Genomic DNA, 12162 nt, shown 5'->3' on the forward strand with positions numbered 1-12162 from the left:
TCTTGATTTAATCTCGTGTTGATTTGTACAGTGACATGTTGTAAAGGTTGGTAGCCTAGGAGCAATAGGCTATACCATCTAGGTTTGTGTAAGTGCACTCTATGATGTTTGTACATTTAAGCTATTAAACACAATATGAAATCGCTTAACATGGCATTTCTCAGAACATATTTCTGTCATTAAGTGCGTGCATTTTTGTGTGTGTATATGTAGAGAGATACATACATACATGCTCCTCTACCCTACACAGCATGCCCTTCCCCCCATATATATGTATTCAAATAGTGCAAGGAATGGAAATTGGAATTTTAAGCCATATTCAAACACCAGTCAGCAATACTTAATCTGTATCCTTTACCTTAGAAAAGCAAAATAATGTTTGAAAACCTGGCATATCCTCATCTCTCTGATCCTTAGAAAGTGAAAATACTATTGTAATTGCTTACCAGTTGTTCAGAGGTCAAATGCATCAAACGTTCAGCTATTGCAGCACATTGGGCTGAGTCTCTTATAAATTCCCCTTGCTTATCACCAACTACTAGCTCTGGCCACGTCAGTCCTTCATTCTTCTTAATCAAGGAAATCTCCAAGCTAGAAGTTTAAATGAGAAAAGTAATATTATATTAAAGCAACTATGCAAATTATACAACTAATACCAAGAGAAGAATCTTCCATAGAAATTACCGCTCCAGTGTCCAGAAGATGTTTTACCAAATACTGTGTTCATTTTAGTTCTGCTTATGAAAAATCTGTAATTTAAGGATAGGTAATTTAGATGTAATAAACAAACAAGAAAGTACCATTGGAAATGGTGCATCAAATGGCTTGATGAGAGGAGTAGTTGGAAAGAGTAAGGCAATCCAGAAAGTATTGTTGTAGTCCAGCTCTGTGGTATGTTACCAAACTTAAGTAACAGAAATGCAAGTACCACACATCTAAGATATTTCATTGGGCAATGGTGGGGGTGGGTACATAAAGTTAACTGGAAAGGGCTTATAACTAAAGCTATCTCTGTGTGTGTGGAACCAATTAACTTTATTTCACAAACTAGTAGCCATAATATATAATTATTCACCTAAAGATCAGGCAAGTTAAATCAATACAAAAGTTATTTCTCAAAATTCAGATTTTAAAGAATTGAAAAGAAATGTAGGATTTAGAAAAATAATAACTTTGGTTAAACAGGAACAAAGTTAATATGGTCTCTATCAACTAAAAGTCTAATGCTGTACATTTAAGCCATTAAACACAAATTCCAAATGTACTAAAAAGGGCCTATCGAGGAATCCTGAGATTAAGGTCTGATGCAGCAGTAAAGGGAGAGAGAGCTGAGTCAGGCCAACAGTGGACTCAGGAGGACAGGAAGTTGCCATGTGCCTCTTGAATAGGAAGGGCAATCCAAGTAAGCTGCTTTGGGAGCAGCTGCTGTGGTGATACAGAGGAAAGTAGGGTGGGAGCAGCCTTTCCATGTGCCACCTTTGGTACACGTGTGCCACATTAACCCACGCCCTGGAACACAAGTGCAAGCAAACAATTGCAAGAACATAATAACTATTATCTTAATTATCAAATAGAACATGCAACTTGTCAACTATTCTTTTTCAAGGTTGTTATCACCACCTCATGAATTAACTACAGCACTTTAAAATTTTCTGAAACTACTTAAAGAGATTATACAAAATATCTTATGTAATATGAATTCCTGTCATTAGCATTAAAATTACCACCACAAACAATAATGCCCAGGTTTAGTTATATTTTCTAAAGAGAAAGCTAATCATGATGAAGATGATAAAGATAATAATAATATAATTAAAATGACACTAGCTTATACTGACCAGGTGTTTACCATATTCCAGGTGCTATCTTAAGCACTTCACATGTTTTGATTCATTTAATGCTTACCACAACCAAATAAAGTACATACTATTATAAAATATATGTAAACAACTACTAAAGAACTTTACCCAGTGGCCAGAATGTATACTGTTCTTAGTCAGTTGCTACCTAAAGAAGTTAGAGTTCATATAATCTCAGTTGTAAAAAAATTCTGATCCATCACGAAATTGGCACAACTCCATGTCTACATTTTAATACTAGTATCAAATCCTGCCATTCAAGCCAAAAGGAACATAAAACCCCATGCATAATAAACTGTAGACTAGTTATTCTTACAACATGAGAAGGAGCATTATTTGAAAATGAGATACAGATAATTTAATCAACTACAGAAAATTGTGTGCTTTTAAACCGATCCCACCTCCACATCATTGTAATTACCTTTTCTAACATAAAATAGTAACCTAGCAAGTCAGACTCCATGGGAAACAATACTGGACTGTGGTCACGTATTAAATGCTTGAAGCAATCTGCATGGGCTGCACGAGGTCCAGCTATTCTCATAGACCTTTAGTGGGTGACTGTTTAATGACATGTTTAACAATATGTTCTACTTGGTTTGCCATGTTCTAATGCTACCCTCAAATACCTCACCCACATACACAAAGCACGTTTAAACAGAATATGTGGAAGTATAAAACATTTTTAAAAAGAATCTTTCAGATAACTTGAGTTTTTGAAAATATATTAAAAAGTGTAACCAAGTCTTCAAATTTCTCCATTAATAAAATGAATTCAGGATATCTGCTTTAAAGGTTAAAAAAAATTTAAACTAGATATTATCTATTTTTTTTACACTCCCAGGATTTAGACTCACACCAAAGATTCACTTGGGTTATATAGTACTAATCAAGAATGATATATTAGGGTAAAATATCTAACTGACACCCACTTCAGATCAAATTTGACCATTTAAAAAATTAAGTTCCTAATACTACTTATTAATCCATCACTGAATTCAAGAATTACTAGGACCTGATATATAAAAAGAGTAATTTTATTAATCCAAATGACTGGGGCATGAAGTACCTGGGACAATAGATTTGTAAAGAGGCATAGTAGTGAAGGTAGAAGATTATAATAAAAGCGTAATATGCTAATTAGACCAGATGTCCTTCCAGACAACCTTCTGGATGAAGCTGGGGCTGCGAAGGAAGCCTGGGTCCCAGGTGCCTGCCGGCGGCCGGGGGAAGGAAGGCCTACTCTTACACGAATTTCGTGCATCGGGCCTCTAGTAGTTTTATAAGACCCTTAATGTTTATTTACCTCTTAATACTCCTTTTATGGAGGTATAATTTATAGACTAAATTCCCAGGTTTCAAGTGTAGAATTCAATGAGATTGACAAATGCATGCACCTGTATAACCTAAGGAAGATAGTGAACCTCCCAGAAAGTTCCCTGTACCCTGTGCACACACAGCTGTCACCTAAACAATTATGCAGAGTAGCATATGAAGCCATAAAATAGAATAAAAAAAATTATGCATTCTTTATGAAAAGCTCTCCAAGATTTATCATTAAAGTCAACAAAAGCAAGCTATATAACTGGTTATAGTATGTGTTGAAAACTTTTTTGTTAAAAAAAAATAGTATATATGCTGCTTAAATATGTATAAAAGTAAACTAATATTGTGTTATGAGGAGTTAGAGATGGATGACTGGAGGGCCCGGATTGGAGGGAGACTTATTACTCTATGTCCTTTTATAGATCTTAAATTTTAAAGAATGGGAATGTATTATCTAGTCGACAAAGTTAAGGTGGTAGAAAAATTATTTCCATTAAAAAGTACAAATTAAAATAACTATTTTTACCTATTATTATTGTTGTTACTATTATTATTATTGTATCCAAAGCTGGTAATGAAAAGCACTACTGTGTAATGTAAGCAATAACTATAACTAGTATCTTTAATCTTAACTACAATTATGTTGACATAGTAATTCCAATTTTAATCTGCCTTAAAAATAATCAGCAATAGAGACAGACCAATTATAGTATTCCCTTCTAAGCTAACTACTGTGGAAAGAATAAAATGTAAAATAAAAAGTAAAAATTTAAATATAAATAAAATAAAGGGGGTCCTAATATATGGTGATGGGAGAACATTTGACTTTGGATAGTGGGCACACGGTGGGTAAACAGATCTTGTAACATAGAAATCTACACCTGAAACCTATATGTTCATGTTGACCAATGTCACCCCAATAAATTTAATAAAAAAGGAAAACATTAAAAAATACATAAATAAAATATATAAAAATACCTATTTTCTTTAATTATCCATGTACTGCTTTCATGATCAACAGATGAATAGAGCTTTCCTTCCAAAAACCTCTGACCCTTCAGCACAATGTTAACATGATCAGGCAAAAACTGTACTTGAATGTCCTCCTTAGTACTCTCTTCTGGAAGCCGTATTGTGACAGTCAGATCCTCTTCAGTCTGTTGCCAGTAATACAGAGGCTCTATTGGGGAAAAAAATGCATCTATAATAATAAAAGCGTAATATGCTAATCAGACTGGACCTCCTTCCTTCCGGACAAAGTCACAGCGGGCAGGAGGCGAGACAGAGGCAGCAGTGGTGGGCGGGAGCCGGGGCCAAGGCCCTTGCACAAATTTCGTGCATCGGGCCTCTAGTTATGTAACTAGAAAGTTAGATAACAGGACATATAAAATTAGAGATTAGGAGATACAAAAGAACACCTAACTAAAAGAAACAGCATATTTCCTAGTGATCTCACAAAAAAAGTAATTATAACCAAACATACAGAGATCTCTGAGGAATTTTCAGTTATAGCAATTGCACTTGTCATTTTCCTCTTCCAGGTTTACCTAAGTATTCATAAAATACTGACAGCCCATTCCTCTCTCCTTGCTTCCCAGTCCTTCTCTTAAATATTGTGAAAATCTCTATTAAAAACTACGATATTCTCTGGCTATAAACATCAGAAATATGAACAGTGATGTTTATAGAGGGGATATTTTTATATTGATCTTTTGATGTATTTATATATCTTTTGAATAAAGTCTCAGTCTCCACAGAAAACAATCAGTGATTATACCTTCAAGGAACTTCCTTCCAGTTTAGTAGAAAAGGTATGCACTTAGAATAAACAGAGTTGAGCTTACTATAAAAAATTAATATCCTTAATGTTAATATGCCAGCTTCTCAAATGTCAAGAAATAGGCATTGTTTATTCTTTTGCCAAGTTGTTATTAAACATCTAATCACATAAGCTAATATATATATAAACATTTTTGGTAATTATAAAATTATTAAATTAAACTAGTTTCCACTATTTAGGTGGTATATTTTACAAAGATTGTTCTGGGAAATATAAAAGAAAATAAAAAAGAAATAATTAAGCACTATCTTGACCTGGTAAAACCTATAACCTATAAGGGCAGATAAACTAGACAAACATATATATACATATAAATACACATGAACTGTATGAAGATGAAAAGTAAAATTACCTTTGATTTTATCTGACATGTCTTCATCCTTCTTTTCTTCAACATCTTGACCAACTGGAACGAATGTGAAGGACTTGTAGGAGACGATCATTAGACCATTCCCATCAGGCTCAATCGCAGCATAATGGGGCACTGACTTTCCACGGAGAATATCACGCTTAATAATTTCATATTTTTTATTATCTGAAAAAATATTATGTATTTTCTGAACAAAAATTACAAATAAAAAACTATTACAAAAATATTTTGAAAATATGTATGTTAATTTCAATTCAAACTAAATATTTTAAATGTACTATTAAAAGGCATTCTATTTAGTGTCTTTATAGATAAGGATAAAAAATATTGACCACCTAATATTCTGTAAATAAATCCCAAATTTAATATATTGGATTTAATAAAAATTGTTCTAGATTATGCTATCCAATGTGGTAGCTACTGATCACAAGTGGCCATTTAATTAAAATTAAGTAAAATGGGAAATTCATTTCCTTAATCATACTAGCCTCATTTCAAGTGCTCAACCGCCACACAGGCTAGCCGCTATCACACTGAATGGCACATGTATAAAACATGTCCCTCTTGCAGAAATTTCTATAGGACAGCAGTGCTCCAAATCATGAAAGTGACTGACTTACCCAAAATACCCAAAATTTTTATTATCTAAAAATCCTCTGAAGGATCCACCTTTTCCTTGACTACAGCCTGTCTACTTTCCTAGCAAGTGTATGATAGGCAACTTCTGAAAAGAGCCACAAGTTGAGGATAAGGGAAAAAGTGTGGTGTGGACTATTTTTCTGCCCATTCTACCTACTGATAAGGGGTTTTATTAAAATAAAATATGTTTAAGGTAGAAATGATTTTTATGTACACCCAGATATATATATTTATATGCCTATAATAATCAAACATAAAAAATTGTACTTAGAATTTTTAGAATAACTGTATTCTAAAGTGTCTGGTAAATTAACTAAATTTATTCTCCTATGAAAATACGTTATTTTTGCTTTTAAAAGAACCCAAACATTTTAGTTGAGTCCATAACTTTACTTATACTGTTACTCTATTAAAGTGGGTTCTACTTTTAAGCTTCACACTGAACAGTCAAAATTGTAACTCAATGTCATCTGAGTTATACATAATAGAATCTATTCTAAAATATCAATTATTGTTTTTGCTCTAAACCTTCATCTACATTCACACATTTATTGCATGAATATTTAAGAATAAACTTTTCATTTCATTTCATGAATTAAAAACTCTTATTTTTTCTACACAGGTACATGCAGGGCAAAGAGTCCTATATGCCTTTAAAGACTCAAAGTTAGACACTGTATATCTTACCATGTATAGGACAGAAAATAATAGGTAAGTGAAATCCATGGTTAAATAAGTAGAGAAAGTCTAGATTAAAATTAAATTTTCTTTTTTACTCAAAATGTTTAGAAACTTTAATATGCTTAATGTGTAATGGGGATACAGTATGCCCACATTTTAAAACCAACTTGACCACAAAATGAAATTCATTAAATGTTCCACTCACACAGCTTAGAAAAACACTGTTCTGTTATATTCACTTAAAAATAAAGTGAAAACTAGCACATTAGTAATAGGAGGAAAAAAGGAATGCGACATTATCAAAGAAAAATAAAGTAGCCCTAGCCCAGTGGTCGGCAAACCGCGGCTCGCGAGCCACATGCGGCTCTTTGGCCCCCTGGCATGGGCCACGAAGTTTCAATCGCACTGTACGTGCGCGCGCGCAAGTGGTATTTTGTGGAAGAGCCACACTCAAGGGGCCAGTTTGCCAACTACTGCCCTAGCCAGTTTGGCTCAGTGGTTGGAGCATCGTCCTGCGGACTAAAGGGTCCCAGGTTCGATTCTGGTCAAGGGCAGGTACATCGGTTGCAGCCTCGATCTCCGGCATGTGGGAGGCAACCAATCGATGTGTAGACACATCAATGTTTCTGCCTGTCCTCCTCACTTCCACTCTTTAAAAATCAATGGAGAAAATATCCTCCGGTGAGAAATAACAACAACAACCAAAAGATAAAGTAAACCACAGAAAGAATGTTTCTATCATAACAATAATTAAAACTAGTTTTGGGGCGAGAAAAAAGGTAAGTCTAAATATATCTATCTAGTTGAGGCATGAAAAAAAGACGAAGGGAAAAGAGGTGACAGAGATAGAGCCATGTGCTCTGAGGCATTCTGATAAAAATTCCTGTGGACTGAGCTGAAGTTGTCATAGAACCAAGTGTCTTAAAGAAAAAAAGGGACATGCATGAGGATTTCTCCAGTAGAATGTTAAGCAACTTAATTAAAAAATAAAGCTTTTATTATCTAAAGCAGGGATTTGCACAGCCTATATTTCCACAACAAATATTTTCAAAGAATAAATTTTCTATTTTTAAATGGTTAAAAAAAAAAATCAAGAGAATACTATTTAAGTACATGTAAAAATCACATAAAATCCAAATGTCAATACCCATAAATAAAGTATTATTGGAATACAACTACACTCATTCATGTATTGTCTGGCTGCTTTTGCACCATGTGACACACATCATATGGTTACCATCTAGCCCTGTGGGTTGTGACCCCCGAAAATACATCCTGCATATCAGATATTTACATTACGATTCACAACAGTAGCAAAATTACAGCAAAATTACAGTTATGAAGTAGCAACGAAAATAATTTTATGGTTGGGGGTTACCACAACATGAGAAACTGTATTAAAGGGTCACGGCATTAGGAAGGCTGAGAACCACTGAATTCTAGCCATTTATAGAAAACATTTTCTAACACCGAATCTAAAGTTTAAGACACTGTGCTCCTCCAGAGATGAAACTACAACAGTGGGGGGTAGAAAAACAAATTATATCAAATACTTATAAAAAAAAATCTAGTAAATGTATTTAGCTTACTTATAAACTATTCTGATTATATATATACTAGAGGCCCGATGCACGAAATTCGTGCAAGAGTAAGCCTTCCTTCCCCTGGCTGCTGGCACCGGTTTCCCTCTGGCACCTGGTATCTGGACTTCCCTTGCAGCCCCAGCTGCGTCCAGAAGATTGTCCGGTAGGATGTCCAGTCCACTTAGCATATTACACTTTTATTACTATAGATACACACACACACATGCCCATGTACGTATATGCACATATATATTCATATATACATGTAGTTCATCCTACTTAATAAAGACAGAATGTGCAAATTGACCATCACAAAGATGGCGGCACCCATAGCCACAAGATGGCAGTGCCCAGTCCCCTCAGCCCTGCTGGAGTCCCACAGTCCTTTCAGTCCAGCCGGGGGCGGCAGGCGCACAGTGTGGCCATACCCGCCCTCAGCCCCCCAGCTGCCCGGGGCTGGCCCGAGGCACAGGCAAGCCTCAGATGGTAGCTGCCCAGCCAATGCCCTAGGCACAGGAAAGCCTTGGATGTTGGCTGCCCAGCCGCCTAGGGCCAGCCTGAGGTGCAGACAAGCCTCAGATGGTGGCTGCCCAGCTGACGCCCGAGGCGCAGGAAAGCCTTGGATGGCGGCTGCCCAGCTGCCCAGGGCCGCCCGAAGCTCAGGTATCCAGGGCCGGTCAAGGCTTGCGCTGTCGCCAGTGGCAGCAGCAGAGGCGTGATGGGGCATCGACATCCCCTGATGGCTGGGTCGCCTCCTGCCCCTGAGGGCTCCCAGACTATGAGCAGGCCAGGCTGAGGGACACCCCTCCAGTGCATGAATTTTCATGCATTGGGCCTCTAGTTTTAAAATAAAAAAGCTCTCTCAGAAAAAAATGCTAATAACCTTTATCAGATTGGAAACTAGCAGCTATGGTAAGAAATCTTTTTCTATAGAGATCAATTTAATGATAATTTAAAACTGATAAGTTAAATAAGTAGGTTAATAAAAACTACTGAGAAAAATAACAGAGTCATGGAAACAAGCTCCCTTAGTGCTAAACTACAGTAAAAAAATCACTTGGTGAGTAAGAGTGAAACACTGGCAAAAAGCAAGGCCACAACATTAGAGGAATTCTAATTAATAAAAGAAAAAGTAAATTTTAATGTCCAAGTTAGAAGTTTGATAGACAGTTAAACAGATTGAAAGTGAGGACTTTCCTACACATGAAAGCGCTTTGGATGAGAAAAAATAAGAGTTTTCCTGAGGGTAGAAACAAATGGCAACGTTCAATTTTATAGAAAAGAAATCATAGTTGTGATTTAGTAACTAAAGATATTCAATTCCATATAGGCAGTTATATTTAATTTATATTTCAATTATACTGTGATTTATAATTAATTTACATTTAGTTTTATATTCAGAGTGAGGCAAAAGTAGGTTTACAGTTATGAATACATGAAAAGTTTATTCTTGTATTATTTATTAATTATTGTATTATTTTCCCATATGAACCATAAACCTACTTTTGTCTCACCCTGTAAATATAAATTTTTGCACATGTGTATATGTGTACATGTACACATATATTCTTGTATATATTAAAAATATACACTTTAAATTCTTCAAAAATTATGTAACAACGTCTCCTTTTATATAAAAAAAGCATAATTGACTGGGGAAGCACATTATTATTTTTTTATAAGGAGAAACTATCTATAGATATTCATTCCACTGGATGGCACATACTAGAATCATAACCCAATACCAAAGAAAACACAAACAGCATTTATAGGAACAGCTATGCGCTTGAAACTTACTAAATTACGGCAACCAGTATGGAGAGTCAGAGTATGTTGTTTTACCTTTATTTTTCCTACTGATAGTGACCCACTCCAAAGAAACAAAGAAACCACTTCCTTTCATGTCCAATTCTTCTTTCTCTATTCGAAGAAGCAGGGTAGCTACTGAATGTTCTTCAGCTTTCAGCAATGAGATACTGTGAATTATGATAAAAGGATCCCCTAGCTCTTCATTAAACATAATCTAGAAAAGAAAAGAAAGGTGACACATACAAAAGTGTATATATTACATGAATGCAGATAGCAGAGGGAATACATAGAATTCTGACAATCCAACAATTAATCTCGATACTATTTATTATAAGGAACACAAAATCTTTTTTTTTTTTATTTTTATTTTTTTTTTATTTTTCACTAAAAGTATTACAAAGGGTATTACATAAGTGTCCTTTTTTCCCCCCCACCCTTGACAAGCCCCTGCCCTCCCTTACCCCCCAGTGTCTTATGTCCATTAGTTATGGTTATATGGATGCATACAAGTCCTTCGGTTGATCTCTTACTCCCCTCCCTCCTGTCCCCCAACCCTCCCTGGCCTTCCCACTGCAGTCTGACAATCGGTTTGAGGCAGCTCTGCCACTGTATTTATTATTGTTCAAAAGTTTGTAATGGTCTTAATTATCCATGAAAGAGTGAGATCATGTGGTATTTTTCCTTCATTGACTGGCTTGTTTCACTTAGCATAATGCTCTCCAGTTCCATCCATGCTGTTGCAAATGGTAAGAGTTCCTTCTTTTTAACAGCAGCATAGTATTCCATCGTGTAGATGTACCACAGTTTTCTAATCCATTCATCTACTGATGGGCACTTAGGCTGTTTCCAGATCTTAGCTATGGTGAATTGTGCTGCTATGAACATCTGGGTGCATATATCCTTTCTGATTGGTGTTTCTGGTTTCTTGGGATATATTCCTAGAAGTGGGATCACAGGGTCAAATGGGAGTTCCATTTCCAATTTTTTGAGGAACCTCCATACTGCCTTCCATAGTGGCTGCACCAGTCTGCATTCCCACCAGCAGTGCACAAGTGTTCCTTTTTCTCCACATCCTCTCCAGCACTTGTCGTTTGTTGATTTGTTGATGATGGCCATTCTGACAGGTGTGAGATGGTACCTCATTGTTGTTTTGATTTGCATCTCTCGGATGATTAGTGACTTTGAGCATGTTTTCATATGTCTCTTGGCTTTCTGAATGTCCTCTTTTGAAAGGTGTCTATTTAGATCCTTTGCCCATTTTTTGATTGGATTGTTTACTTCTTTTTGTTAAGTTGTATGAGTTCCCTATAAATTTTGGAGATTAAGCCCTTATCAGATATGACGTTGGCAAATATGTTTTCCCACGAGGTGGGTTTTCTTGTTGTTTTGTTGATGGTTTCTTTTGCTGTGCAGAAGCTTTTTATTTTGATGTAGTCCCATTTGTTCAGTTTCTCTTTAGTTTCAACTGCCCTAGGAGCTGTATCAGTGAAGAAATTGTTTTGGCATATGTCTGAGATTTTGTTGCCTTTGTATTCTTCTAGAATTTTTATGGTTTCCTGTCGTACATTTAAGTCCTTTATTCATTTCAAGTTTATTCTTGTGTATGGTGTAAGTTGGTGGTCTAGTTTCATTTTCTTGCATATATCTGTGCAATTTTCCCAACACCATTTATTGAAGAGACTATCTTGGCTCCATTGTATGTTCATGCCTCCTTTGTCAAAAATTAATTGAGCATATTGGTTCGGGCTAATTTCTGGACTCTCTATTCTATTCCACTGATCTATATGTCTGTTCTTGTGCCAGTACCAGGCAGTTTTGAGAACAGTGGCTTTGTAATACAGCTTGATATCTGGCATTGAGATCCCACCTACTTTGTTCTTTCTCAGGATCGTTGCAGCTATTCGGGGTCTTTTTTTATTCCAGATGAATTTTTGGAGAGTTCGTTCTAGATCTTTGAAGAAGGCCATTGGTATTTTAATGGGAAGTGCGTTGAATGTATAGATTGCTTTGGGTAGTATGGACATTTTAATGATGTTGATTCTACCAATCCAAGAA

The 12162-nt window shown here is 35.8% G+C and overlaps 1 protein-coding gene across 4 annotated transcripts in view; it reads right to left on the reverse strand.

Annotated features, from left to right (window-relative positions):
* NUDCD1 (NudC domain containing 1) overlaps positions 1-12162 on the reverse strand; it is a 59492-nt gene that overhangs the window by 17237 nt on the left and 30093 nt on the right. For all 4 annotated transcript variants that reach the window (XM_023750904.1, XM_023750907.1, XM_023750905.1 and 1 more), the window contains 4 exons: positions 10141-10321; positions 5378-5560; positions 4164-4365; positions 447-591 (listed from right to left, as the gene is read on the reverse strand). In XM_023750904.1, the coding sequence (XP_023606672.1) occupies positions 447-591; positions 4164-4365; positions 5378-5560; positions 10141-10321 (711 nt within the window). The remainder of the gene's footprint in view (positions 1-446; positions 592-4163; positions 4366-5377; positions 5561-10140; positions 10322-12162) is intronic.

Source organism: Myotis lucifugus, unplaced genomic scaffold, assembly GCF_000147115.1.
Source record: "Myotis lucifugus unplaced genomic scaffold, Myoluc2.0 scaffold_17, whole genome shotgun sequence".
NCBI classification, from domain to species: domain Eukaryota; kingdom Metazoa; phylum Chordata; class Mammalia; order Chiroptera; family Vespertilionidae; genus Myotis; species Myotis lucifugus.